General features: G+C 54.2%; 1 protein-coding gene across 4 annotated transcripts; it reads left to right on the plus strand.

Annotated features, from left to right (window-relative positions):
* Positions 1 to 1,226: 1,226 nt before the first annotated feature.
* LOC115385235 (sideroflexin-5-like) lies at positions 1,227 to 27,793 on the plus strand. 4 transcript variants are annotated; one of them, XM_030087197.1, is made up of 14 exons: positions 1,227 to 1,327; positions 4,741 to 4,809; positions 7,092 to 7,169; positions 7,897 to 7,923; positions 8,532 to 8,586; positions 11,202 to 11,227; positions 11,297 to 11,350; positions 11,521 to 11,577; positions 12,720 to 12,785; positions 14,041 to 14,131; positions 16,461 to 16,576; positions 17,196 to 17,281; positions 24,960 to 25,077; positions 27,076 to 27,793. In XM_030087197.1, exons 1-14 carry the CDS (start codon positions 1,280 to 1,282, stop codon positions 27,151 to 27,153), a joined length of 969 nt encoding a protein of 322 aa, XP_029943057.1. In that variant the 5' UTR covers positions 1,227 to 1,279; the 3' UTR covers positions 27,154 to 27,793. The 4 variants fall into 4 exon arrangements, with proteins under 4 accessions (XP_029943057.1, XP_029943056.1, XP_029943059.1 ...); XM_030087195.1 differs by lacking the exon at positions 1,227 to 1,327 and adding an exon at positions 2,953 to 3,103; XM_030087196.1 differs by lacking the exons at positions 1,227 to 1,327; positions 7,897 to 7,923 and adding an exon at positions 2,951 to 3,103.

The raw sequence follows: 27,793 nt of genomic DNA on the forward strand, positions 1-27,793 counted from the left end.
TGTTTGGTTCTGGTTTGTCCTTCTTTGGGCTCATTAATGGATCAGCTGGTAATAAAGAGAAGAACCGAGTGCGGAACAGGAGGGAAATCCAGAACCAGCCGGTCGCTCAGAGGACTTGAGGATGAAGGGAGTTCGGCTTGAATCTTTCCAGGCGCCGGAGTTCAGCAGTGAGTCTCCGGAGGTTCCGGAGCGCTTCGGTTCTTCAGCCGCGACTGAACGATCGTCCAGAGGAACCAAACGCTCCCTCAGAGAAGAAGAAGTGGTCAGAGGAGGTCTGGACCTGGGTCTGGGTCTGAGGTGAGCAGGTCACCACTGTGTCTCTGAACGACGTCCTGAACAAGATCCTGAACCGTGATCGAGGTCCTGAACCTCTCAGGCCCACCACAGCCCCTTGGACCCGGGACAGAGGATTTCAACAGGATGGATCGAATCACGTCACTGATTGTTTCCGGAAGGATCAATAAAGTCACTTCTGTTAATATTTACTGACTTTAGTCTGATAAACAACTTAAAGACAAAGATCTGGAACGAAAGCAACATTTGACCAGAGTCAGTAGAACAAGCCATAAACCTTCAGGACTGGAGGAAAACTGATGCTCTTCCCTCTGAACTCAGCAATTTAAAGAAAAAGATCCGTTTCTACTGCGATCGGCACAAAACGGTTCCGTCTTCATGAAGCGCCAATAAAAACAAAATGCATTAATCTCAACTGAAGGTTCAAACATCTTTAAAAAACCTGTTAAGATCTATGACTTTTACACATTTCGGTCGAGCTGACTGAATTCTAACCGAGGCAGAATTAAAAGTAATCAGATTACTGATTGGTTTGATTTGAGTGCTGAATTGTGGTTGCAGTTCATAAACTCACTGATATTTTCTTTACTGTTGAGAATGTAAAGAAGTGCTGCAGTTTGTATGTTGAATGATCAGACCCTCCGTGAATCGGGTAGAGTCGCCACTAGAGGGCGCCGTGCTCCTGCGTGAGGCTGAAAGCTGCGTTCATCCCGCAGGATTAAATGATCTTCAAACGAGTTTCTTCCTTCAGCGAACTTTCGCTCGATCGACCAGTTTCACCTGCAGAACGTCCTCATTAAAGTCGCATCCACGACGCGAGGCATTGTGGGAACTGCAGTCCTCCCCGGGTTCTCGTCGCTGCGCGGGCTTCCGGTGGAGAGACTCCAGCTCCCATGATGCACCGCGGCCGGTGACGCTTCAGTGTCGGTGTCGCTGGAAGCAGAAGTTTTTTAGAAGTTGACAGAGGAGCTGAAAGAGCCGAACGATGACTGAATATCCGCCTTTCCAGTACGGAAAGTCCCGTTTCGACCAGGTACGGCCCCGCCTCGCGTTAACCGGCCGCGCTGAGCGGAAACGGGGCAGTTTGATCCTCCTGCGGGTTTAAAAGTCCGATTTATTCACTCTGCTCTCTTCACGAGAGAAACGCTGTTTTTCTGCACCTGCGACTCAGAAAAGGAAATAAATTCAGTGTTTAAAGCTGCTTCAGGCTTGTTTTAGTTCCTTAAATCTGCAGACATGAATTTAGAGTAACAGGCAGGCAGAAACGGACCATTTCCAATCCATATGAGATGAAAATCAATGGTGTGTGTGTGTGTGTGTGAGTGTGTGAGTGTGTGAGTGTGTGAGTGTGTGAGTGTGTGTGTGTGTGTGTGTGTGTGTGTGTGTGTGTGTGTGTGTGTGTTGTGTCTCCAAGCTGTAAATCACTGAAAAACAGCTTGTTTTGTGAGCTCGAATCTCGACCACAGATGTTTCTTCCCTGCTGCTCAGCCAGTGGATTCTTGATCGGGCGGCGGCTGATCAGCTCAGATTCTGGATATTTAAAGGGGCTGTATCATGCAAAATTCACTTTTTGTATGTTTTAACCTTGTTATATAGTTCTGTTCTCACCTAAAACACCCAAAGGGTTTTTTTCCTTCGTGCCTGTGTGTTTAAGCTTTCCTCCTGTTCCTGCTGCTCAGAGAGGCAGCCCCTCCCACCGAGAAAACGCTCTGTTAACCCATAGTGACGTCACACGGAGAAGATGGCTTCCCTGACCCCCCCCCCCCCCCCCTCCGATTACGGAGATAAACTTTAACCATCGTCTGAAAGCAACAGTCAAGCAGGAGCAAGAGTCTGAAGGGTCTGGAGGGTCTGGAGGGTCTGAAGGGTCTGAAGGGTCTGGAGGGTCTGAAGGGTCTGGAGGGTCTGGAGGGTCTGAAGGGTCTGGAGGGTCTGAAGGGTCTGGAGGGTCTGAAGGGTCTGGAGGGTCTGGAGGGTCTGGAGGGTCTGAAGGGTCTGGAGGGTCTGAAGGGTCTGGAGGGTCTGGAGGGTCTGAAGGGTCTGAAGGGTCTGGAGGGTCTGAAGGGTCTGGAGGGTCTGGAGGGTCTGAAGGGTCTGGAGGGTCTGAAGGGTCTGGAGGGTCTGAAGGGTCTGGAGGGTCTGGAGGGTCTGGAGGGTCTGGAGGGTCTGAAGGGTCTGGAGGGTCTGGAGGGTCTGGAGGGTCTGATGGGTCTGGAGGGTCTGGAGGGTCTGGAGGGTCTGCGCTTGGTGAGTTTCTAACAGGAAAAGACGTTTTCGCGTGTCTTTGCGTGTGGAGAAGCTAGAGCTAAAGAGCTAAAGCTAGTCCTCAGAGAAGCTAACGCATGACGTATTTGTTTTGAAGCTCCAATTGTTTGAAGTTCGCTGTCAGTCAGAGTCCACAGGGGGAGAGGCGGGACTTCAGTGAAACAGAGCGTTTTCTCTTCTGGGTTTCAGAATTAGCCCCAGAAAATCTTTTATTTCACACAAAATGACTTTTCCTTAGCGCCAAAAATAAACTATTACCATGTTAATGCCATTTCTAGGGTTTGGACGAGCTAAAAAGCAGGATACAGGCTCTTTAACTTCTACAAAGCGACTGGAGCGTCCAGCAGCCTGCCAGAGGACGGAGACCATCGACATGTCCTCCACATCCTCCCGAGCTTCAACAGACCAGATGAACATCTGGAAAATTAACAAAATGAACACCATCGATAGACAAAACCACGAGACCGAGGTCAAACCACGGCGCCGAGGCCTCGCCAGCCCTCCCACATCGTTTGAAAGCCGAACTCTGGAGACAAACACAAAAGTGAGAAACTTTGTCAAACTTCTCCAAATCAACTTGACATTAGGGATGGGACGAGATCTCGCGAGATCGAAATGCCGGTTGATCTCACGAGATGAGTACGTTTATATAAAGGCAAAAACTCTTTATTAACTGGAATATTGACGGAATGATACATTACATGGCGCACAGCCAAATAAACACGTGCAAAACCCTGAATGTGCTCATATTCATATTTAAAAACCCGGTCGAAAGGGACATGAAATACTGTTCTGCGCTTGTTCTATCCGCAAGGAATCTTGGTCTTTTGAGTCCACAAACTACTGTGATACAGTTTAATTGATACGACGTAAAGAAAATGTGCAGAAACGATCGTTCAGTTCTTCTCTTTTATTGAAAAAACGCTGCATCGCATCAACGAACATTGGACCACGTCTTGCCGGCTCACACTCTTTTTCTCACAACATGCAGAGAGAGCCTGCAGCCTGCAGCCTTCTTCCTCTGTGGTGTCTGTGTAGAATAAGGTTGAACATGCAAACAGCGCACCTAGTGGCAGGAAGTGCAGATGCAGTCACAGCGTCGTCTGTGCGCCGCGGTTTGAACGTGAATAGGCGCAGTGTAGGGGGGGGGCGCCGCGGCCGGACGCTCCGTGTTCCGTGCTCTGCGCCGCTCCGACGCTGCATGTGAGTACCGCGCCGCCCCCCACAGCTCAGCACCAAGCCCCCCCCCCCCCCCCCCCCCCACCCCCCACCCCGGTCTCGTCTCGATCTCGTGGACTCAATCTCATGAGACATCTCGTCTCGTGGAATTTGTGTCTCGTCCCACCCCTACTTGACACCTACGAAAAGTCCGCTGTCCCTCCTGGGCTGCCGTAGAAAACCAAACTAGTGGAGGCAGGACGACTGTTTAAAGCAGCCGGAGATCAACACTCCGATCTGATCCTCCTCCGTCTCATGATGATGATGATGGACTGATGAAGGTCTCCTCCTCACATCAAACTTCACAATTAAAGGGATTAAAATAAAACTCCTCCATCTGCCGGAGAGCGCCGCCGACTCGTCCAAATTAGCAGTTTGGTGTAATTAAAGTTCTGGAGGGACGGGCGGCTCAAACGGTTCCGTCTGCTCTCATGAATAAACGATGCAGCGTCTTTCTGGCAGTCGTTACGGGAAATAATTGCGAGTGGTGTGAGAGGACGGAGGCCCGAAAAGATGCAGATGGAGGCAGTTTGTGGAGGTTTTAATGAGGCGGCTCCACCTGCGGAGTCACAGCAGCTGCTGGGATGAAACCCCGCTGTTTACTGGGAAACAGCTGGAGAACAGCTGGAGAACAGTCAGACCGGGCACAACGCGATCCGGCTCCGGCGAGTCAGACACACCGCCGGGTGCTGCAAAGGTGTGAAGTGAGGGTTCCACGTTCTGTCCGGGTGGAACGCTGTTCACTGTACGTCCAACAGTGGAATCTGAAGACGCTGGACGTTAAAGATCAGTGGAGAACATCTGACTCATTCAGCTCTGCTGCTCAGCGAAGAGTTCCGCCCAGAGTGGACCGATTCAGAGACGAGGGTCCAACGGGGAACCTGAGGGAAGATGGAGAACGGTTCTGTGAACCCTGCTGTGATTCTCTTGATGTGGGTTAATTCCGGGTCTTCTCCTCCACAGAGCACCTTTCAGGGTCGATTCAGACACTTCCTGGACGTGATCGACCCCAGAACGCTCTTCACAACACAGGTACTGTCGAGCCCTTCAGGTTCCCTCCGGTTCCACTAGAACCTCATTGATCCACGTGGTGGGATTCATCTCTTCCACTGTTTCACTGTCAGTCTGGAATAATTCACTGAATTGAGGATGAGGAACCACAGAAACATGTTCCTCGTGTCTCTTCACAGTTTGACGTCAAGCTATATGGTTTATCACTGCATGTCCTACTTGACATCTCTAGATGAGACTCATGCAGTAGATGACATCCTCGTATGTAGATATTTCTGTATGATTAAATGTTGGATTACAAATTTTGATTAATCAAGAAGTAATAAAGTTATTGAAATGGTTTTTATGCTGGTAGTAATTCATCAGGGATCTTTATTATGATTAGAACTTCCTCACTTCAAGTCTTCTCAGACCTTTACTTTTTTCCATGTTCTGTGATCGTTGGCTCTTGTCTGCCCGGCTGTGTTGTGGTGGGTTTGTGTTGATCTGTGATCGTTGGCTCCTGTCTACCTGGCTGAGTTGTGGTGGGTTTGTGTTGATCTGTGATCGTTGGCTCCTGTCTGCCTGGCTATGTTGTGGTGAGTTGGTGCATAGAAATCATATAAAAACTAGATGCCTTAAGGCGGAGTCAACAACATCGTTCACTGGCGGCCGTTGTAGGACAGTGGACCACTCTGGGGCACTCTGGGTAATCTCAGGGAAGGTGAGTGATTTACACTAATTAAAATACTCAACTCATTGAATTCTCGAGGGATTTACAGACGATTTGATTTATTACTAACGTTACTTTGCTATGATTCAGACTAAATGTTAAAATCACAACTTTTCGTTTTGCACGCAGTTAAATATCTACGTGTCTGACGTTTACAACAAACCAAGTCGTTTGAAAATCCATTGAAAATAGAGCAATCTATAGCTATTTCAAACTTGACGCTCCATTGACATTAAAGTGATGAGTGAGTGAGTGGCGCTGTACCAAGATGGCCGCCATGTGACGACGTTAGTCCCCATTGGGTTACAGCGCGCATGAGCCATCTAGTGTTTCTATATAAATATATATATATATGGGTTGGTGCCGATCTGTGATCGTTGGCTCCTGTCTGCCCGGCTGTGTTGTGGTGGTTGGTGCTGATCTGTGATCGTTGGCTCCTGTCTGCCCGGCTGTGTTGTGGTGGTTGGTGCCGATCTGTGATCGTTGGCTCCTGTCTGCCTGGCTGTGTTGTGGTGGTTGGTGCTGATCTGTGATCGTTGTCTCCTGTCTGCCCGGCTGTGTTGTGGTGGTTGGTGCTGATCTGTGATCGTTGTCTCCTGTCTGCCCGGCTGTGTTGTGGTGGGTGGTGCTGATCTGTGATCGTTGGCTCCTGTCTGCCCGGCTGTGTTGTGGTGTGTGGTGCCGATCTGTGATCGTTGGCTCCTGTCTGCCCGGCTGTGTTGTGGTGGTTGGTGCTGATCTGTGATCGTTGGCTCCTGTCTGCCCGGCTGTGTTGTGGTGGGTGGTTTTGTGGGTAATGAAGCTGTTGCTCTCTGTGGTGACGGGAATAACAGCAGGAGCTCCTGGGACGTGACGAGGTGTGGACATATGGTTCAGCTGTGAGGGGAGGACACACACACACACACACACACACACACACACACACACACACACACACACACACACACACACACACACACACACACACACACACACACACACACACACACCTTGCACCTTGCTGAGCCTCGACTTGCCCCGAATAATGAGAAAGATCAGGGATGCCTGTGATCTGAGTGCACACAGAGAAATGTTCACACTCGACACTGCCACACACACACACACACACACACACACACACACACACACACACACACACACACACACAGATGGGAGGCTCATTAGAGCAAATTGGAGCACATGACCTCACATTTTGCTGGATCACACTGCAGAGAGCCTCATTACCTTTTACCAAACTCATCAGGAGGAAATCAGCACCAACTTTCAAATGAAGCACAGTGAGCAGGAATCACGCTGCGACTGGAGAACCCGGTCCGGGGACTGGAGAACCCGGTCCGGGGACCGGAGAACCCGGTCCGAGGACCAGAGAACGACTGGAGAACCTGGTCCGAGGACCGGAGAACGACTGGAGAACCCGGTCCGAGGACCGGAGAACGACTGGAGAACCCGGTCCGAGGACCGGAGAACGACTGGAGAACCCGGTCCGAGGACCGGAGAACGACTGGAGAACCCGGTCCGAGGACGGGAGAACCTGGGCGGAGAACCCAGACTGTGGTTGGAGAACTGACCGGGGTTCTGATGGTTTCCTCAGAAGCGGCTGCAGCAGAGCTGTGAGCTGCTGGAACGATTCCGAGAAGGACGACTGGCTGAAGGAGTGACTGACAAACAGGTACACACACACACACACACACACACACACACACCCACACACACACACACACACACACACACACACACACACACACACACACACACACACACACACGCTCAGTCTTGTATTTCTATCCTTGTGGGGACCGTCCATTGACACCCATTCATGTCTAGCCCCTAACCCTAACCCACACCACAACAAAGCCTAACCCTAAAGAAATGTTTTTGCACTTTTACTTTTTTCAGTAACAACAACATGGTCAAGAAAACACTGTTTCTCCTACTTAGGACCGGAAAAAGGTCCCACAAGGCACGTCGTTCCACGTTTTGCTATCCTTGTGGGGACATTTGGCCCCGACAAGGATAGAAATACAAGAACACACACACACACACACACACACACACACACAGGTCACAGTGTGACTGTATATCAGTAACTTCTACCGATAAACTATTTCCTCTGCTTCCATCAGATCTTCCTTTCAGAATAAAATCCTGCAGCAGCAGTCGGATCAGAACCTTCTGGATCTCAGATTAAATCCTCGCGTCTTTATTTCCTGCTGTGTTGAAGCTTGAGCTGCACTGTCTTCCTGTGCAGTGAAACTTTGTCCCCGTGTCTTAGTTTGTGATGAAGTCTTGATTTGTTGAGTTTCTTCTGAACGATCTGCTGTTCTGAGAAGCTGAGACTTGCTGTTCTTCCTGTGGGGGGAGTCGCTGTGAAACTCTTCTTCTTCTTCTCTCTGCAGCTTTGGGAAGCCCAGAAAATCAAGCAGGTGAGTGACGAAGTCCTCCGAGACCTGAGACCTGGTCCAGAGACCCGGTCCCGGGCTGGACCTCCTGATCCGGACCCTGGCTCTGGTCTCTGAGCCTCCTGCTGTTTGTGAAACTGTCACATTGATTTGAGTCATAAAAGTAAATAAACCCTCATCCAGTGTGTGTGTGTGTGTGTGTGTGTGTGTGTGTGTGTGTGTGTGTGTGTGTGTGTGTGTGTGTGTGTGTGTGTGTGTGTGTGTGTGTGTGTGTGTGTTCTTGTATTTCTATCCTTGTTGGGGCCAAATGTCCCCACAAGGATAGCAAAACGTGGAACGACGTGCCTTGTGGGGACCTTTTTCCGGTCCTAAGTAGGAGAAACAGTGTTTTCTTGACCATGTTGTTGTTACTGAAAAAAGTAAAAGGTCAAAAACATTTCTTTAGGGTTAGGCTTTGTTGTGGTGTGGGTTAGGGTTAGGGTAAGGGTCAGGGTTAGGGGCTAGACATGAATGGGAGTCAATGGACGGTCCCCACAAGGATAGAAATACGAGACTGCGCGCGTGTGTGTGTGTGCGTGCGTGCGTGCGTGCGTGCGCGTCCCGTCCTGACGTCCCGGTCCCTCTGTTCTCAGGCCATCCTCCACCCGGACACCGGGGATCAGGTCTTCATGCCCTTTCGGATGTCAGGTGTGTGTCCGGCTGTGCCGATGTGGTCCAACACGAGGCGCCGGGAGCCGTCGGGGCCCGGCGGGGGGTCTCCGGGTCGCCTCGGGTCTGGAAAGGTCACTGTCAGCTGGACGCTGATTAAAACCTCCCTCCTGCGGCGCCGCCGGAGTCCGCCGGTGTTTTGGTCCAGTTTGAAAGAAGCGTTAATACGAGTGTCAGAGAGCGGGGGAGGGTGTTAACGAGGGGGGGGCTCGGTCTGACAGACCTGAGGAGGAGCTGCTGCTTCACCTGGAGGAGAACATGGAGGAGATTAGGGCTCGACTGATTGGGCTTTTTTGAGGCCGATGCCAATTCCGATATTTGACAGAAAAAAATTCCGATATCCGATATATCAACCGATTAATTTACAAATTATTTAATGAATTTAACAAATAAAAAAACTTCTGTTTTGGTCCCTTAACACTTACAATAAAGATATAAATTGCAGGCAGAATATTTTACTGTTTTTACTGTTACAAAATCATGTTGTCTTTGACAGAGCTGCATTTTGAATATATAATGATCACAAACAGTCCGACACTAATATTACTGCATAACAACACACACAGTGAGATGCTGTTACAGTCTGTGTCACGCTGCACTAGTTTCTGCCAAAGTAAAACTAAGAGTGACCTGACATGACGAGTCTGCATGACTCCCGACGCTTCACGCACCATTTACTGTTTTATGAGAAATGAAGAGTATGTCGGCGTTCAGTCGGCAAAAACCCGGCCGATGATGAATACTTTGAGAAGGGCTCGTATCGGCTCGTATCGACTCGTATCGACTCGTATCGTCTCGTATCGTCTCGTATCGACTCGTATCGTCTCGTATCGTCTCGTATCGACTCGTATCGACTCGTATCGACTCGTATCGTCTCGTATCGACTCGTATCGTCTCGTATCGGCTCGCATCGGCTCGCATCGACTCGTATCGACCCGTATCGACTCGTATCGTCTCGTATCGTCTCGTATCGGCTCGTATCGGCTCGTATCGGCTCGTATCGTCTCGTATCGACTCGTATCGACTCGTATCGTCTCGTATCGACTCGTATCGACTCGTATCGGCTCGTATCGGCTCGTATCGGCTCGCATCGACTCGCATCGGCTCGCATCGACTCGTATCGGCTCGTATCGGCTCGCATCGGCTCGCATCGACTCGTATCGACTCGTATCGGCTCGTATCGACTCGTATCGGCTCGTATCGGCTCGCATCGGCTCGCATCGACTCGTATCGACTCGTATCGGCTCGTATCGGCTCGTATCGGCTCGTATCGGCTCGCATTGACTCGCATCGACTCGTATCGACTCGTATCGACTCGTATCGGCTCGTATCGGCTCGCATCGGCTCGCATCGACTCGTATCGACTCGTATCGGCTCGTATCGGCTCGTATCGGCTCGTATCGGCTCGCATCGACTCGTATCGGCTCGCATCGCCTCGTATCGGCTCGTATCGGCTCGCATCGGCTCGCATCGACTCGTATCGACTCGTATCGGCTCGCATCGACTCGTATCGGCTCGCATCGACTCGTATCGACTCGTATCGGCTCGCATCGGCTCGTATCGACTCGTATCGACTCGTATCGACTCGTATCGGCTCGCATCGACTCGTATCGGCTCGTATCGGCTCGTATCGGCTCGCATCGGCTCGCATCGACTCGTATCGACTCGTATCGGCTCGTATCGGCTCGCATCGGCTCGTATCGGCTCGCATCGGCTCGCATCGACTCGTATCGACTCGTATCGGCTCGCATCGGCTCGTATCGGCCGATGAATCGGTCGGGCCCTAGAGGAGATCATAGAGCATCTTCCTCCTCTGACCTCAGGTTAGAGCATCTTCCTCCCCCTCAGTGGTCTGTCTCCAGCTGATCCTAATGAACTGACTCCGTACTCTGATCAGCCTTCATCCCTCCTGAGTTCCTCATCGTTAGAGTCCAGCTGAGGGAAGCAGTTTGTCTCGGAGTTTCTTCTCAGCAGAGTTACTCATCAGATCTACCGTATCGGCCTGAATATAGGACGACTCTGATTATAAGACGACTAATTTTCCAAATATCATTTTATGAAAATAAAAATATGTTGAAGACAATAAGGCTACTCATAAAACAACTTTTTTTTATTGTACAATTATTCTAGGAAAACTCACAACAGAGAAAACATCTCATGTGATTTAAGATCCAGAAATATTCCTGCAGCGTTAAATAAAAAACTATTTTCTCTTTCTCAGAATCTGAGGCTGTGACTCAGTGAAGAAGCAACAAATAAGATCCTCAAAGGTTCAATCGCTGCGTTAACGATGAAAATAACTTTAGAACCATCAAATTTGAGTTCTATTCAGCCTCGTGTATCTTGGCTGCTGGGCAGGAGTTTGACTCTGCTGTTGAACCATCAGTTTAAACGTCCCTCTGTTCCTGCTCACCGGCACTTTGGCTCCCTCTAGTGGCGCGGATGTGTAATGACAGTGTAGTCCTCGATTATAGTACGACCACATTTTGGAGAATACAGTTCGATGGTCGACTTTTCAGGCGGATTCGGTGATCAGTAACTTACTGCCGGCGTGAGGAGCTGAGGTGTGACGCGGCGTCTCTGTCCTCCGGCAGGCTTCGTCCCGTTCGGCACGCCGGTGGTGAGACGTCTCTCCTTCAGGTGGAGCGGGCTGTAGAGCTGGTGAGACGTGTCTCTGTCTCCTGGACAGGTGGTCGGCCTCCTCCTCCCGAACCAGACGCTGCTGTCCACCGTCTTCTGGCAGGTATCCTCCGCCGCCGCCGCCGGGCCGCGCTCTGGTCAGCTCCTTCTGGCTCCGCCCACCAGGCCCATCGGGGCCGGAGCCGGGGGTCTGGGTGGAGGAGGAAGACACTCTAACCTCAGACTGCAGAGCGTCTTTGTCCCTCGTGTCTCACGGTGTGTCTCTCTGAGCAGTGGTTGAACCAGAGCCACAACGCCTGTGTGAACTACTGCAACCGGAACGCGTCCCGGGTACGGAGAACCCGCCTCCCCTCCAGAACCCGCCTCCCCTCCAGAACCCGCCTCCCCTCCAGAACCCGCCTCCTCCTCCAGAACCCCCCTCCTCCTCCAGAACCCGCCTCCCCTCCAGAACCCCCCTCCTCCTCCAGAACCCGCCTCCCCCTCCAGAACCCCCCTCCTCCTCCAGAACCCCCCTCCTCCTCCAGAACCCCCCCCCCCCTCCAGAACCCGCCTCCCCTCCAGAACCCCCCTCCTCCTCCAGAACCCGCCTCCCCTCCAGAACCCCCCTCCTCCTCCAGAACCCGCCTCCCCTCCAGAACCCGCCTCCCCCCCAGAACCCCCCTCCTCCTCCAGAACCCGCCTCCCCTCCAGAACCCCCCTCCTCCTCCAGAACCCGCCTCCCCTCCAGAACCCCCCTCCTCCTCCAGAACCCGCCTCCCCCTCCAGAACCCCCCTCCTCCTCCAGAACCCCCCTCCTCCTCCAGAACCCCCCTCCTCCTCCAGAACCCGCCTCCCCTCCAGAACCCCCCTCCTCCTCCAGAACCCCCCTCCTCCTCCAGAACCCCCCTCCTCCTCCAGAACCCGCCTCCCCTCCAGAACCCGCCTCCCCCCCAGAACCCCCCTCCTCCTCCAGAACCCGCCTCCCCCCCAGAACCCCCCTCCTCCTCCAGAACCCCCCTCCTCCTCCAGAACCCCCCTCCTCCTCCAGAACCCGCCTCCCCTCCAGAACCCGCCTCCTCCTCCAGAACCCGCCTCCTCCTCCAGAACCCCCCCCCTCCTCCAGAACCCGCCTCCCCCTCCAGAACCCCCCTCCTCCTCCAGAACCCCCCTCCTCCTCCAGAACCCCCCTCCTCCTCCAGAACCCGCCTCCCCTCCAGAACCCCCCTCCTCCTCCAGAACCCGCCTCCTCCTCCAGAACCCGCCTCCCCTCCAGAACCCGCCTCCTCCTCCAGAACCCGCCTCCCCTCCAGAACCCCCCTCCTCCTCCAGAACCCCCCTCCTCCTCCAGAACCCGCCTCCTCCTCCAGAACCCCCCTCCTCCTCCAGAACCCCCCTCCTCCTCCAGAACCCCCCTCCTCCTCCAGAACCCGCCTCCTCCTCAGGTTCTCCTCTCAATCCGGTCTAATCTGGTTTGGTCTCTCTGGTTCTCACAGCCGGCTCCTTTCTCCAAGTTCTTCCTGGGATACCTGGGTGCAGTGAGCAGCGCCGTGTCCATCGCCGTGAGTCTGAAGAGTTCTTCTGGTGGATTTCATGGTGTTTTTCAGCGGAACGTCGCTGCAGAACGTTGGTCTTCGTCCTGCAGCTTCAGACCGTCTGTGTTCTCCGTTGTTTTAGTTTTCATTGAGACGTGAGACTTTTTGTCGTATATTTAAATATATACGGCAGACCCGCCCAGGGCGGAGACGGAGCAGTACTGGAGGACGGTCTGGGAGGAACCACCAGAACCACAGAACCCTGGAACCTCCCAGAACCAGAACCAGGCGGCACCGCGACAGCAGACCCCCAGAGCAGAAGAGCTGGACCGCTCCAGGTCCTGACGGGACCCAGACCTGATCTCCCAGGAAAGCGTGAGCTGAGCAGCAGCTCTCAGGACCAGACTCCGTGCTCCCATCATGCATTGTGCTGAAATCGAGTGGTCGCCACGCTAACAGTCTCCACTCGAACCCGAGTCGTGGGGGGAACACGCATTCTCAGCTCCAGAGACGTCACGGCGTGGCGCGGTTCAGAGATCCCGGAAGTGCAAATGAAGACTAGTCGATATTCTGAAGAAAGACGGGATTATTCGCCGTAACAGCGCCGCCGTCCGAGGCAGACGGAGTGGCAACGGCATGAGTCTAAAAGCCCCGCCAAATATCAACTCAGTTTAAAAAAACACGACGGTCAAAGCTCCTCTTCATGGACAATCAAGCAGAGGTTGTTTGCTCATGTGACCAGGTCGCAAAGAATTATGGGAGAGGGCCAGCGGGCCAGACGGTCCGGGGCGTTGCACAGGCACCGACCGGCGTGGAGGGCGGGGCTCCTGCCATGCTTCTGCTGCAGCTGGTTTTAAACCGTCTCACATGTAGTCCGTCACAGGAGAATCACACACACACACACACACACACACACAGACCGAGTCAATTACTGGTCCCAGCGAGCGCTGATCTCAGGGCCGGCGGCGGCGGTGAGCTCTGAAAACACAGTGGTGGGGGGTCTGGTGGGAGGACCGGCAGGCTGGGGGGGGGGGGCTCCACCTCTCCAATTAACCCGCCCACCCCCTGCTGGGCGGCGTTGTGTTGTCAGAGCACACTGCCACTTCATCTGAGGACAACAAACGGTGTGTCTTCATACAGAACCCGTGGAACGTCTGGTTCCCCCGGGTCAAAGGTCACTGGAGCTTCACCTCCAGCTGGGACAAATCATGTTCTCTCTGTTAGAGGAGCTCAGGACTGTGTGTGTGTGTGTGTGTGTGTGTGTGTGTGTGTGTCTGTCCAGGTGGGGCTGAATGTCCTCCTCCAGAGGTCCAGCAGCTTCAGCCCCCCCAGGCGCCTCCTGGTCCAGCGCTTCATCCCGTTCCCCGCAGTGGGTGAGTTCAGCCCGTTTCCACGGCAACAGGTTCCACCTGAAAACGCTCGGTTTCCATGGAAACGCCACAAACACTGAGCAGGACGGGGTTCTCATGTTGTTCTACTTCTCTGTTGGTTATTTTATTAATGAAACCAGAGAACAAAACAATAAACAAACGATGGAGAGCTAGCATTAGCTTTATCACCAGCTAGCATTAGCTTGATCATCAGCTAGCATTAGCTTTGTCACCAGCTAGCATTAGCTTGATCATCAGCTAGCATTAGCTTTGTCACCAGCTAACATTAGCTTGATCATCAGCTAGCATTAGCTTTGTCACCAGCTAGCATTAGCTTGATCATCAGCTAGCATTAGCTTTGTCACCAGCTAGCATTAGCTTGATCATCAGCTAGCATTAGCTTTGTCCCCAGCTAGCATTAGCTTTGTCCCCAGCTAGCATTAGCTTGATCATCAGCTAGCATTAGCTTTGTCACCAGCTAGCATTAGCTTGATCATCAGCTAGCATTAGCTTTGTCACCAGCTAGCATTAGCTTGATCATCAGCTAGCATTAGCTTTGTCCCCAGCTAGCATTAGCTTTGTCCCCAGCTAGCATTAGCTTAGTCACCAGCTAGCATTAGCTTTGTCACCAGCTAGCATTAGCTTGATCATCAGCTAGCATTAGCTTTGTCACCAGCTAGCATTAGCTTGATCATCAGCTAGCATTTGCTTTGTCACCAGCTAGCATTAGCTTGATCATCAGCTAGCATTAGCTTTGTCACCAGCTAGCATTAGCTTGATCATCAGCTAGCATTTGCTTTGTCACTAGCGAGCATTAGCTTTGTCATCAGCTAGCATTAGCTTGATCATCAGCTAGCATTAGCTTTGTCACCAGCTAGCATTAGCTTGATCATCAGCTAGCATTAGCTTTGTCACCAGCTAGCATTAGCCATCCTCGCAGCGTGTGAAGTGAAGCCGGGTTGTGTTTGGTTTGTGGGGCTGCCTGTCAGTGGTCTTAATGTTTTGGCTGACTGAGCATTGGGGGCGGAGCCACGGAGCTGATTTCCATGCCGCAGCGGCCCTGGGGGTTCCGACCGTGTCCCAGAATGCCCCGGGCTGCTGGGGGATGATTAAATTGTTTTGCTCCGCTCTAATTAAATCAACAGGTCTGCCTGGGCCTGCTGCTAATTGGCCGCTCGTTAGAAACTCCTGCAGCAAACAGATTGATAATTAGCCTAAAGTGGCGTCTGTGTCGCGGCCTCATTTACCCGATTCCTCTCGGTTCCTCGGGTTCCCTCGGTTCCTCTCGGTTCCGCTCTTGTTTTGGAAGGCCCAGATAAAAGGTCATTAAACGGGCTAATTGGAGCGAGGACAGCGGAGTGCTGCGGTTTGATTCCGCCGCCGTACTTAAGGCCAGATTTCTTGGTAATAAGCTCATCAGGCGGAGGAGAACGATCTCCAGGGAGACGCCGGTGTTTGTGTTCCTGGAAATGTTTTCCACTGTTTGTGATGTTTAATTCTTGGATTAATTACCTTTCATGTACTAATTGTTATTAGATGACAATTAAAACGTACAATAATGTAATCATGTGAAATAATTACGAATTACAGCCGGATATTCCAGCGTTTAGCCGGCCAGAGTTTCTTATTATGGTTTAATTTTTATAATTACTCTGACGCCTTCATTTTTGTAATTACGAAGACGGGACTGCGGCGTTCCTCTTCTTCCTCCTCATCGTCCAATCAGAAGATCTGGCATTAAAGGTTCGAGTAACGAGCGTCAGAAACCCTCACAGGCAGAAACTCGCCTCGCTGCGGCGACTGACGGGAGGCGGAGCCAAGCCCACCGCAGGAAAACTCTGAAATGGAAGAGCTGCAGGCAGAAGACACACACACACACACACACGCACACACACGTATATACACACATGCACACACACATGCACACACACGTATATACACACATGCACACACAAATATACACACACGCACGCATGCATGCACACACACGTGCACGCACACAAACACACGCACGCACACACATGCAAGCACACACACGCACACACACATACACACACAGACGCACACATACACGCATACACACACACGCACGTGCACACACATGCATACGCATACACACACACACACACTCTCTCTCTCGACCTGTCAGCTGTTCAGACTGGAGATGTTTATTAAGTGTGGATCAGCTGTTCCGTAGTGCCCATGAGCAGCGCAGCAACCCAGCTGATCGGAGAACTTTCTCTGATCTGTCATGAAAAACCTTCTCATACTGTTCTCCTGACGTTCTCCTGACGTTCTCCCCTCGTTCTCCCCTCGTTCTCCCTCCTCTCAGCCAGTGCCAACGTCTGCAACGTGGTTCTGATGCGACACTCGGAGCTGTCGGAGGGCATCAGCGTTGTGGATCAGGACGGGAACGTGGTGGGAACCTCCAGGGTGGCGGCCCGGCGTGTAGGTCTCCCAACACCAGAACACCAGAACAGAGTCCTGTCAGCAGAACCCTGTTCCGCCAGGGACCTTCTTCACTCCGGCAGGCAGACTGTTGGGTTCTAGTCGGGCTGATAGAAGCTGAAACTCCTCAAACACAAGTGTTGCTCAGACACACACACACACACACACACACACACACACACACACACACACACACACACACCCATTGGCCCGAGGCCTCGTCTCGCCGCCGGTTCCTGTTCTAAGCGGTTCTTCGCTCGGCGTCTTAACGAGGAATGAAATGAGCGGAAGGATTTCCGCCGTGACTGCAGGAGCCAATCAGAACCAGCTCTGAACCAAAACACAGCCTCCATGATGGCGGCGGCGGCGGCGGCGCCTGCCGGGCAGTGATCGAGTTAACACCTGCTGCTAATTGGCTCCTACAGTGACCTTTATGTATTTTCTTTGAAAACATAAACTGTCATGTCGACCAGCTGTCAGACGGTTTCCACACTGAGATCAAAACCTGCGATGAATCAGTTTCTATCTGTACTTATTAAAACTGTGTGTGTGTGTGTGTGTGTGTGTGTGTGTGTGTGTGTGTGTTTGTGGTGTGTGTGTGTGTGTGTGTGTGTTACAGGCGCTTGCGGAGACGGCCCTGACCAGAGTGGTCCTTCCGATGCCCATCCTGGTTCTTCCTCCTCTGATCATGACTTTCCTGGAAAAGTAAGATTAGTAACAAAACTTGAACCCTGTCACCCTGAGGACCCTGAAACCCAGAGAAGCTTATAACCCTGAGAACCCCATAACCCCATAACCCTATAACCCCATAACCCTATAACCCTATAACCCCATAACCCTTACAGAGAACCCATAACACAGAACCCTACCCCGAGAACCCCATAATCCTTAACCCTAACCTGAGAACCATACACCACTGTAACCCCAGTGGTTCTAATGACCTGCTGAGATGTGTGTGTGTGTGTGTGTGTGTGTGTGTGTGTGTGTGTGTGTGTGTGTGTGTGTGTGTGTGTGTGTGTGTGTGTGTGTGTGTGTGTGTGTGTGTGTGTGTGTGTGTGTGTGTGTGTGTGTGTGTGTGTGTGTGGAGGAATGCGGCCTTTGACAGCTGTGGTCCGGCGCTCTGAGGGGGCGGGCTCAGACCGGACCACCTGTCCAGGTGTGTTTGGGATTCCTGCTGCTGAACAAAAAGACACAGGCTGTGTGTGTGTGTGTGTGTGTGTGTGTGTGTGTGTGTGTGTGTGTGTGTGTGTGTGTGTGTGTGTGTGTGTGTGTGTGTGTGTGTGTGTCTGTGTGTGTGTGTGTGTGTGAGACTGCTCACCTGTCCGTGGTGTCAGCTCGCCCTCAGTGGTTCTCAATGGAGCGAGAACGGGGGGGGGGGTGATGGATGACACTGCTGAGAACCGAGAACAAAGAGAGAACCGGCTGAGAACGGAGAAGGGAACAGCTGAGGATCGAACAGAACCGCGGACTTTCTTCCTGAACGCGTCGGTGTGAAACATCTCAGAAACGGACGCCGTTGCCGTGGCGACAGGTTCTCCGTGTGAGAGCGGAAATATGAACAGCTGATCAACGTGCTCCATGCAGAACTCAGACTCGGGGTCGGAGGTTCTCCGGCCGACGGCTGTTTGCCTCCGTCGGAGAACCTGTGACAGACTGAAGAGCTGGTCCTGTTTGGTTCCGTCCGTCAGAACCGGTTCGAGGAACCGTCTCCCGGCCTGCTGGAGCGCCATGCTTTCAAACAGCTGGAGTCAAACGTTCTGACAGATCTCCCATGAGCAGGGCAGCAGAGAACACCTCTGAAAGGTTCCCGTTCTAGAACATCATCGGAGCGACTTCCCGGAGCCGGAGCGCTGCGGCGAGCCGGACCGTTCGGGTTCGGTGAGGCCTCAGCTGAAGCTGTTCTGCTGAGAACAACGGAACACTCAGGTTCTGCGTCTTGTTTGTGATCAACACCTCCACTCATCACAGCGCTCACAGCTGAGAACGTTCCTGAGCTACAGGCGAACTACAGGTGTTTCAGATGAACTGGTGTCCGTGTTAACTTGTGACCAGCAGATGTTGAAACCGACGGAACCTTGTAGAGGTTCTGGAGAACGCCGGATTTACAGTTCCAGTAAATTTATCAGTTTAGAGTCTTTAGTGAGTCTGAAACTTCTTCTGTTTCCAGCATGTGTTGACAGGAATCTGTCACTTGTTACCATGGCAACCAGTCAACCCAGAACACGGGGCGGCGGTCCGCTGGTAGTCTGCCTCGGAACTCTTTGAACACCCGGCTCCAGACTGAGAGCAGGTCCGAAGCCCTGAAGAGGAAGAGAAACACCAAGGTCCTTATGTCGCCCGGTATGGCGCAGCAGGGCCCCACCCTGGACCCGGGGCCCCACCCTGGACCCGGGACCCCACCCTGGACCCGGGACACTACCCTGGACCCGGGACCCCACCCTGGACCCGGGGCCCCACCCTGGACCCGGGACACTACCCTGAACCCGGGGCCCCACTCTGGACCCGGGGCCCCACCCTGGACCCGGGGCCCCACCCTGGAGCCGCAACACTACCCTGAAGCCGGGGCCCCACCCTGAAGTCTGGGGTTGGGGCTCGTATTTGAGTGCCTGGTGGCCTGGCCTTTGCGGTTCCCAGCTGGGCTCAGCCTGAAGGGGCGACGTGACCTCCAGCGGACTCGCCACCCACCGAGGGATCCGTAGGGGCCGGGTGCAGCCGACGGCAGGGGGCCCGGTGACCTGAACCCCGGACACAGAGACTGGCACAGGACTACCGGTCGGCCTCTGGTCACACTCAGCCTCCCTGGGACAGTCTGGTCCAGGGTTCTGGAGAGGAGGATTCGACCGATAGTCAAACCTCGGTTTCAGGAGGAGCAATGCGGTTTTCATCCTGGTCCTGGAACACTGGACCAGCTCTAGACCCTCCATAGGGTGCTCGAGGGTTCATGGGAGTTCACGTGTTTTGTGGATTTGGAGAAGGCGTTCGCCTGCGTCCCTCATGGTATCTTGTTGGGGTGCCTTTGGTGTACGGAGTCCGGGGCCCCTTGTTCAGGGCCGTCCGGTTTCTGCAGAACCAAAGCAGGACTCTGGTCCACATTGCTGGCAGTAAGTCAGACCTGGTCCTGGTGCATGTTGGACTGGCAGGGCTGAACTTTGTCACCGGTTCTGTTCGTCATTTTTATACAGAAATTCTCAGCGCAGCCAGGAGCTGGAGGGGGTCTGGTTCAGGGACCAGGAGCTGGAGGGGGTCCAGTTCAGGGACCAGGAGCTGGAGGGGGTCCGGTTCAGAGACCAGGAGCTGGAGGGGGTCCAGTTCAGGGACCAGGAGCTGGAGGGGGTCCGGTTCAGGGACCAGGAGCTGGAGGGGGTCCGGTTCAGGGACCAGGAGCTGGAGGGGGTCCGGTTCAGAGACCAGGAGCTGGAGGGGGTCCGGTTCAGAGACCAGGAGCTGGAGGGGGTCCGGTTCAGGGACCAGGAGCTGGAGGGGGTCCGGTTCAGAGACCAGGAGCTGGAGGGGGTCCGGTTCAGAGACCAGGAGCTGGAGGGGGTCCGGTTCAGAGACCAGGAGCTGGAGGGGGTCCGGTTCAGGGACCAGGAGCTGGAGGGGGTCCGGTTCAGGGACCAGGAGCTGGAGGGGGTCCGGTTCAGGGACCAGGAGCTGGAGGGGGTCCGGTTCAGGGACCAGGAGCTGGAGGGGGTCTGGTTTAGGGACCAGGAGCTGGAGGGGGTCCGGTTCAGAGACCAGGAGCTGGAGGAGGTCCGGTTCAGGGACCAGGAGCTGGAGGGGGTCCGGTTCAGAGACCAGTAGCTGGAGGGGGTCTGGTTTAGGGACCAGGAGCTGGAGGGGGTCTGGTTCAGGGACCAGGAGCTGGAGGGGGTCTGGTTCAGGGACCAGGAGCTGGAGGGGGTCTGGTTCAGGGACCAGGAGCTGGAGGGGGTCTGGTTCAGGGACCAGGAGCTGGAGGGGGTCTGGTTCAGAGACCAGGAGCTGGAGGGGGTCCGGTTCAGGGACCACAGGATCTCCTCTCTGCTCTTTGCAGATGATGTTGTCCTGTTGGCTCCATGGAACCTGGACCATCATGCACTGGGGCGGTTTGCAGCCAAGTGTGAAATGATGGGGATGAGGATCAGTACCTCCAGATCCCAGGCCCTGGTCCTGGACCAGAAGAAGGTGGTCTGTCCTCTCCAGGTCGTGGAGAGACTCTGGTCTAGATGGAGGAGTTCAGGTGTCTCAGGGTTTTGTTCTCAGGTGGAGGAAGGATGGAGGAGAGACGGACAGGAGGGTGGAGGAGAGACGGACAGGAGGGTGGAGGACAGACGGACAGGAGGGTGGAGGACAGACGGACAGGAGGGTGGAGGACAGATGGACAGGAGGGTGGAGGACAGACGGACAGGAGGGTGGAGGACAGACGGACAGGAGGGTGGAGGACAGACGGACAGGAGGGTGGAGGACAGACGGACAGGAGGGTGGAGGACAGACGGACAGGAGGGTGGAGGACAGATGGACAGGAGGGTGGAGCAGCGGCTGCAGTGATCAGTCGTCGCTTCGGTCCGTTGTGGTGAAGACATCATCACTCTGGAGGGACCATGTCTCTGGGCTGGACTGGGAACCCCCGAGATCCTCCAGGAAGAGCTGGAAGACGAGTCTGGGGACAGGAAGTCTGAGGACAGAAGTCTGAGGACAGGAAGTCTGGGTATCCCTGCTGAGACTGCTGCCCCCGTGGCCCGGTCCTGGATCAGTGGCTGAAGAGGGACGGATGGAAGATCCGTTTCACCTACAATCCGATTAGACAGAGGATTTTTGGACCCATGTAGACCTGACCTGAGGGAACCCAGAGACCTGAGAGAACCCAGAGACCTGAGAGAACCCAGAGACCTGAGACAACGCAGAGACCTGAGACAACGCAGAGACCTGAGAGAACCCAGAGACCTGAGGGAACCCAGAGACCTGAGAGAACCCAGAGACCTGAGAGAACCCAGAGACCTGAGGGAACCCAGAGACCTGAGAGAACCCAGAGACCTGAGAGAACCCAGAGACCTGAGGGAACCCAGAGACCTGAGAGAACCCAGAGACCTGAGAGAACCCAGAGACCTGAGACAACGCAGAGACCTGAGAGAACCCAGAGACCTGAGGGAACCCAGAGACCTGAGAGAACCCAGAGACCTGAGAGAACCCAGAGACCTGAGAGAACCCAGAGACCTGAGAGAACCCAGAGACCTGAGACAACGCAGAGACCTGAGAGAACCCAGAGACCTGAGGGAACCCAGAGACCTGAGAGAACCCAGAGACCTGAGAGAACCCAGAGACCTGAGGGAACCCAGAGACCTGAGAGAACCCAGAGACCTGAGAGAACCCAGAGACCTGAGGGAACCCAGAGACCTGAGAGAACCCAGAGACCTGAGAGAACCCAGAGACCTGAGGGAACCCAGAGACCTTAGAGAACCCAGAGACCTGAGAGAACCCAGAGACCTGAGGGAACCCAGAGACCTGAGAGAACCCAGAGACCTGAGAGAACCCAGAGACCTGAGAGAACCCAGAGACCTGAGGGAACCCAGAGACCTGAGAGAACCCAGAGACCTGAGGGAACCCAGAGACCTGAGAGAACCCAGAGACCTGAGAGAACCCAGAGACCTGAGAGAACCCAGAGACCTGAGGGAACCCAGAGACCTGAGAGAACCCAGAGACCTGAGAGAACCCAGAGACCTGAGGGAACCCAGAGACCTGAGAGAACCCAGAGACCTGAGGGAACCCAGAGACCTTAGAGAACCCAGAGACCTGAGAGAACCCAGAGACCTGAGGGAACCCAGAGACCTGAGAGAACCCAGAGACCTGAGAGAACCCAGAGACCTAAGAGAACCCAGAGACCTGAGAGAACCCAGAGACCTGAGGGAACCCAGAGACCTGAGGGAACCTAGAGACCTGAGAGAACCCAGAGACCTGAGGGAACCCAGAGACCTGAGAGAACCCAGAGACCTGAGGGAACCCAGAGACCTGAGAGAACCCAGAGACCTGAGAGAACCCAGAGACCTGAGAGAACCCAGAGACCTGAGACAACGCAGAGACCTGAGAGAACCCAGAGACCTGAGGGAACCCAGAGACCTGAGAGAACCCAGAGACCTGAGAGAACCCAGAGACCTGAGGGAACCCAGAGACCTGAGAGAACCCAGAGACCTGAGGGAACCCAGAGACCTGAGAGAACCCAGAGACCTGAGAGAACCCAGAGACCTGAGACAACGCAGAGACCTGAGAGAACCCAGAGACCTGAGGGAACCCAGAGACCTGAGAGAACCCAGAGACCTGAGAGAACCCAGAGACCTGAGAGAACCCAGAGACCTGAGACAACGCAGAGACCTGAGAGAACCCAGAGACCTGAGGGAACCCAGAGACCTGAGAGAACCCAGAGACCTGAGAGAACCCAGAGACCTGAGGGAACCCAGAGACCTGAGAGAACCCAGAGACCTGAGAGAACCCAGAGACCTGAGGGAACCCAGAGACCTGAGAGAACCCAGAGACCTGAGAGAACCCAGAGACCTGAGGGAACCCAGAGACCTTAGAGAACCCAGAGACCTGAGAGAACCCAGAGACCTGAGGGAACCCAGAGACCTGAGAGAACCCAGAGACCTGAGAGAACCCAGAGACCTGAGAGAACCCAGAGACCTGAGGGAACCCAGAGACCTGAGAGAACCCAGAGACCTGAGGGAACCCAGAGACCTGAGGGAACCCAGAGACCTGAGAGAACCCAGAGACCTGAGAGAACCCAGAGACCTGAGAGAACCCAGAGACCTGAGGGAACCCAGAGACCTGAGAGAACCCAGAGACCTGAGAGAACCCAGAGACCTGAGGGAACCCAGAGACCTGAGAGAACCCAGAGACCTGAGGGAACCCAGAGACCTTAGAGAACCCAGAGACCTGAGAGAACCCAGAGACCTGAGGGAACCCAGAGACCTGAGAGAACCCAGAGACCTGAGAGAACCCAGAGACCTAAGAGAACCCAGAGACCTGAGAGAACCCAGAGACCTGAGGGAACCCAGAGACCTGAGGGAACCTAGAGACCTGAGAGAACCCAGAGACCTGAGGGAACCCAGAGACCTGAGAGAACCCAGAGACCTGAGGGAACCCAGAGACCTGAGAGAACCCAGAGACCTGAGGGAACCTAGAGACCTGAGAGAACCCAGAGACCTGAGGGAACCCAGAGACCTGAGAGAACCCAGAGACCTGAGGGAACCCAGAGACCTGAGAGAACCCAGAGACCTGAGGGAACCCAGAGACCTGAGGGAACCCAGAGACCTGAGGGAACCCAGAGACCTGAGAGAACCCAGAGACCTGAGGGAACCCAGAGACCTGAGGGAACCCAGAGACCTGAGAGAACCCAGAGACCTGAGAGAACCCAGAGACCTGAGGGAACCCAGAGACCTGAGGGAACCCAGAGACCTGAGGGAACCCAGAGACCTGAGGGAACCCAGAGACCTTAGAGAACCCAGAGACCTGAGGGAACCCAGAGACCTGAGAGAACCCAGAGACCTGAGGGAACCCAGAGACCTGAGAGAACCCAGAGACCTGAGAGAACCCAGAGACCTGAGGGAACCCAGAGACCTGAGGGAACCCAGAGACCTGAGAGAACCCAGAGACCTGAGAGAACCCAGAGACCTGAGAGAACCCAGAGACCTGAGGGAACCCAGAGACCTGAGAGAACCCAGAGACCTGAGGGAACCCAGAGACCTGAGAGAACCCAGAGACCTGAGAGAACCCAGAGACCTGAGGGAACCCAGAGACCTGAGAGAACCCATAGACCTGAGAGAACCCAGAGACCTGAGGGAACCCAGAGACCTGAGAGAACCCAGAGACCTGAGAGAACCCAGAGACCTGAGAGAACCCAGAGACCTGAGAGAACCCAGAGACCTGAGGGAACTGGGAGAGCTGTGTCATTATTGTCAGATCAGTTGAAGGTTCTCTCCTGATTCAACTCAAATGTTCTCAGATCCACGTTCTCCTCCTGAGATCTCACACACCTCCCAACTTTCCAAGTGTGTGTGTGTGTGTGTGTGTGTGTGTGTGTGTGTGTGTGTGTGTGTGTGTGTGTGTGTGTGTGTGTGTGTGTGTGTGTGTGTGTCTAATTAAAGCCTGGCAGCCGGGTGTTAACGAGCTCCCTCATTAGGCAGGATCTCCTCGTTAGTCGGAGGCGTTGCTGCTTCCTCTGAAGCTCCTGCTGAGCTCGCTGTCCCAGGCTGGAGAGGCTTGGTCCTCCACCCACAGCGCCGTCAGCTGACGGAGGAGAGGCTTGGTCCTCCACCCACAGCGCCGTCAGCTGACGGAGGAGAGGCTTGGTCCTCCACCCACAGCGCCGTCAGCTGACGGAGAATGACCAGAGTCCCTGCTTCCTCCCCAGACTGCCGCTGCTGCGGCGGCGCTCCGGCCTGCTGCTGCCCGTCCACAGCCTGGTGTGTCTGGCCGCCTTCGGCCTGGCGCTGCCGCTCGCCATCAGCCTCTTCCCCCAGACGTCCCAGGTACTCCGCCCAGGCTCCGCCTCCTCACGCCTCTGTAAGGTCGCCCAGGCTCCGCCTCCTCATTTACATGAAGTCACGTCAGTCAAGAAGCTGGTTTGGACATGGTTGATGAAGCTGGTTTGGACATGGTTAATGAAGCTGGTTTGGACATGGTTGATGAAGCTGGTTTGGACATGGTTGATGAAGCTGGTTTGGACATGGTTGATGAAGCTGGTTTGGACATGGTTAATGAAGCTGGTTTGGACATGGTTGATGAAGCTGGTTTGGACATGGTTAATGAAGCTGGTTTGGACATGGTTGATGAAGCTGGTTTGGACATGGTTAATGAAGCTGGTTTGGACATGGTTGATGAAGCTGGTTTGGACATGGTTGATGAAGCTGGTTTGGACATGGTTGATGAAGCTGGTTTGGACATGGCGGCGCCTCCAGAAAGCAGAGGGTGTCGGTTTTCAGGTGTTTCTGACTGAAGCTGGGTTTTCGGACTTGGTGCTGGCCGATCGTGTGTCGTCCTCCTGGGGCCTCCAGTGTCAGTGAGGAGTCTTGGTGGGCGGGGCTTCAGAGGGAGGGGCGCGTCCGTCTCACCTGTCGGCTCATCGCCGCCTTGACGACTGAAAGCACGGCAGCCTCAGACGGTTCGACTCCCTCGGCCCGGGATGTGCAGCGGTGATGCTCAGCAGCTTAAAGAGGGTTTAATGACGGCGGTGCGAGTCGGTGTGGAGCCGCCGGTGACACCGTCGGCGCCGGTGTTATCGGAGCCGCTCAGGTCTGCCAGGACGCCGTCTGAGTGAGTGATGCTGGGGACCGACCTCTCCTGTTTCCCACTCAGCCCCGCGGAGCCTCCCGCCTCATGAGGCGTGGCCCTCTGGGACTGAACCTGCTCTGTTGTGATCCGCCCTCGGCCTCGCCGCCTTTCTCCTCCGCCGCCGAAGCCGCTGGGCGGAGCTCTCCGTTTCGCCCGGTGCCTGGATGAGCGCCGCTCCGCTCATTAGAGGCTCCGGCTCGGTTCTTTGTCTTCTCTCTGCCAAGTGACTCGCTGACACCAGCCGAGCGGCTCTGGCTTCAGAATGTTTAGGATTTAATTACGGCTGGAAATAGCTCCGACAGCCATATGGCAAAAAAACTTGAGACATATGTGCCGCCAACAGTCCTGTGAAAAGCGGCCTCGGCTCCACAGAGGGCCTGTTTTTCTCTCACCAGTCCTTTTTGCACTTTCAGCAGATGAAAAAAAAAAAACATCTCCCCAAAAAGCGCGGTGAATGCCCCGCCCCCCGCCCGCCGCTCGCCGGGACCCCCGCCTACTCAGTTTGTCCCACTTCCCCGTTTCACACCTCCAGAGACGTCTTATTAGGATTCTGCCTCCGACTGCAGCAGCCATCTGTCTCTGGTTCAAATATTAGGAGAAGCGAAGCTCAAATTAGACTTTAATCTGCCAAATTGGCTCCTTCTGCACATTAGCAGTAAATACGGAACATTTAAAGCCTTTAAGAAATACTTAGTTCCACATTCAGCAGCTTGAAGTCTAGAAGTTGTGGTTGATGTATGGCTGCAGCACGTTTACCGGAGAGAACCGGAGTCTGCAGCTTCCCTCTGCCCTGCTGACCTTCACCCTGATGACCTTCACCCTGCTGACCTTCACTCTGCTGACCTTCACCCTGCTGACCTTCACCCTGATGACCTTCACTCTGCTGACCTTCACTCTGCTGACCTTCACTCTGATGACCTTCACCCTGCTGACCTTCACCCTGATGACCTTCACTCTGCTGACCTTCACTCTGCTGACCTTCACCCTGCTGACCTTCACCCTGCTGACCTTCACCCTGATGACCTTCACTCTGCTGACCTTCACTCTGCTGACCTTCACCCTGCTGACCTTCACCCTGCTGACCTTCACCCTGATGACCTTCACTCTGCTGACCTTCACTCTGCTGACCTTCACTCTGATGACCTTCACTCTGCTGACCTTCACCCTGCTGACCTTTGCTCTGCTGTGACCCACAGGTCAGGGTGGAGCAGCTGGAGCCGGAAATCGCTGCAGCAACGGATTGCAAGACTGTGATGTACAATAAAGGACTGTGAGTGGTCTCCACCCACCAACCCACCACTGCACCAACCGGCGCACCTCCGCACCAACCAACCAGTGTACCACTGCGCCAACCACTGCACCAACCAACCAACCAACCACCACACTAACCAGTGCACCAACCAATACACCAACCCACCACTGCACCAACCAACCAGTGCAAAACCTCACCCACCAACCAACTACGTCACCACCGCACCAACCAGCACACCAACCAACTAACCAGTGCACCAACTAACGAGAGAACCCTACACCAAACACCACACCAACCAACCAGTGCACCATCCCACCAACCAGTGCACCAACTAACGAGAGAACCCTACACCAAACACCACACCAACCAACCAGTGCACCATCCCACCAACCATCCCACCAACCAATGCACCAACCAGCCAAACAGTGCACCACTACACCAACCAGTTTCAGAACCTGGTTTGTGGTCCCGTTCCGTCAGTGAGGCTGTAGAACTCTGTAATTCCTGAGCTGGTGTTTGTTAGAGTCTGAAGTCCAGACATGTTGACAGAGTCTCTCTGCATCCAGGAACTCTTCTCCTGCTTTTCCACCACTGAGAGGAAATTCACAAGGAACTATTCTCATGTTGTTAACGTCTCTAATAAAGCTTACCGGCTGTGAATG

The sequence above is a fragment of the Salarias fasciatus genome, unplaced genomic scaffold, assembly GCF_902148845.1.
Source record: "Salarias fasciatus unplaced genomic scaffold, fSalaFa1.1, whole genome shotgun sequence".
Taxonomy (NCBI): domain Eukaryota; kingdom Metazoa; phylum Chordata; class Actinopteri; order Blenniiformes; family Blenniidae; genus Salarias; species Salarias fasciatus.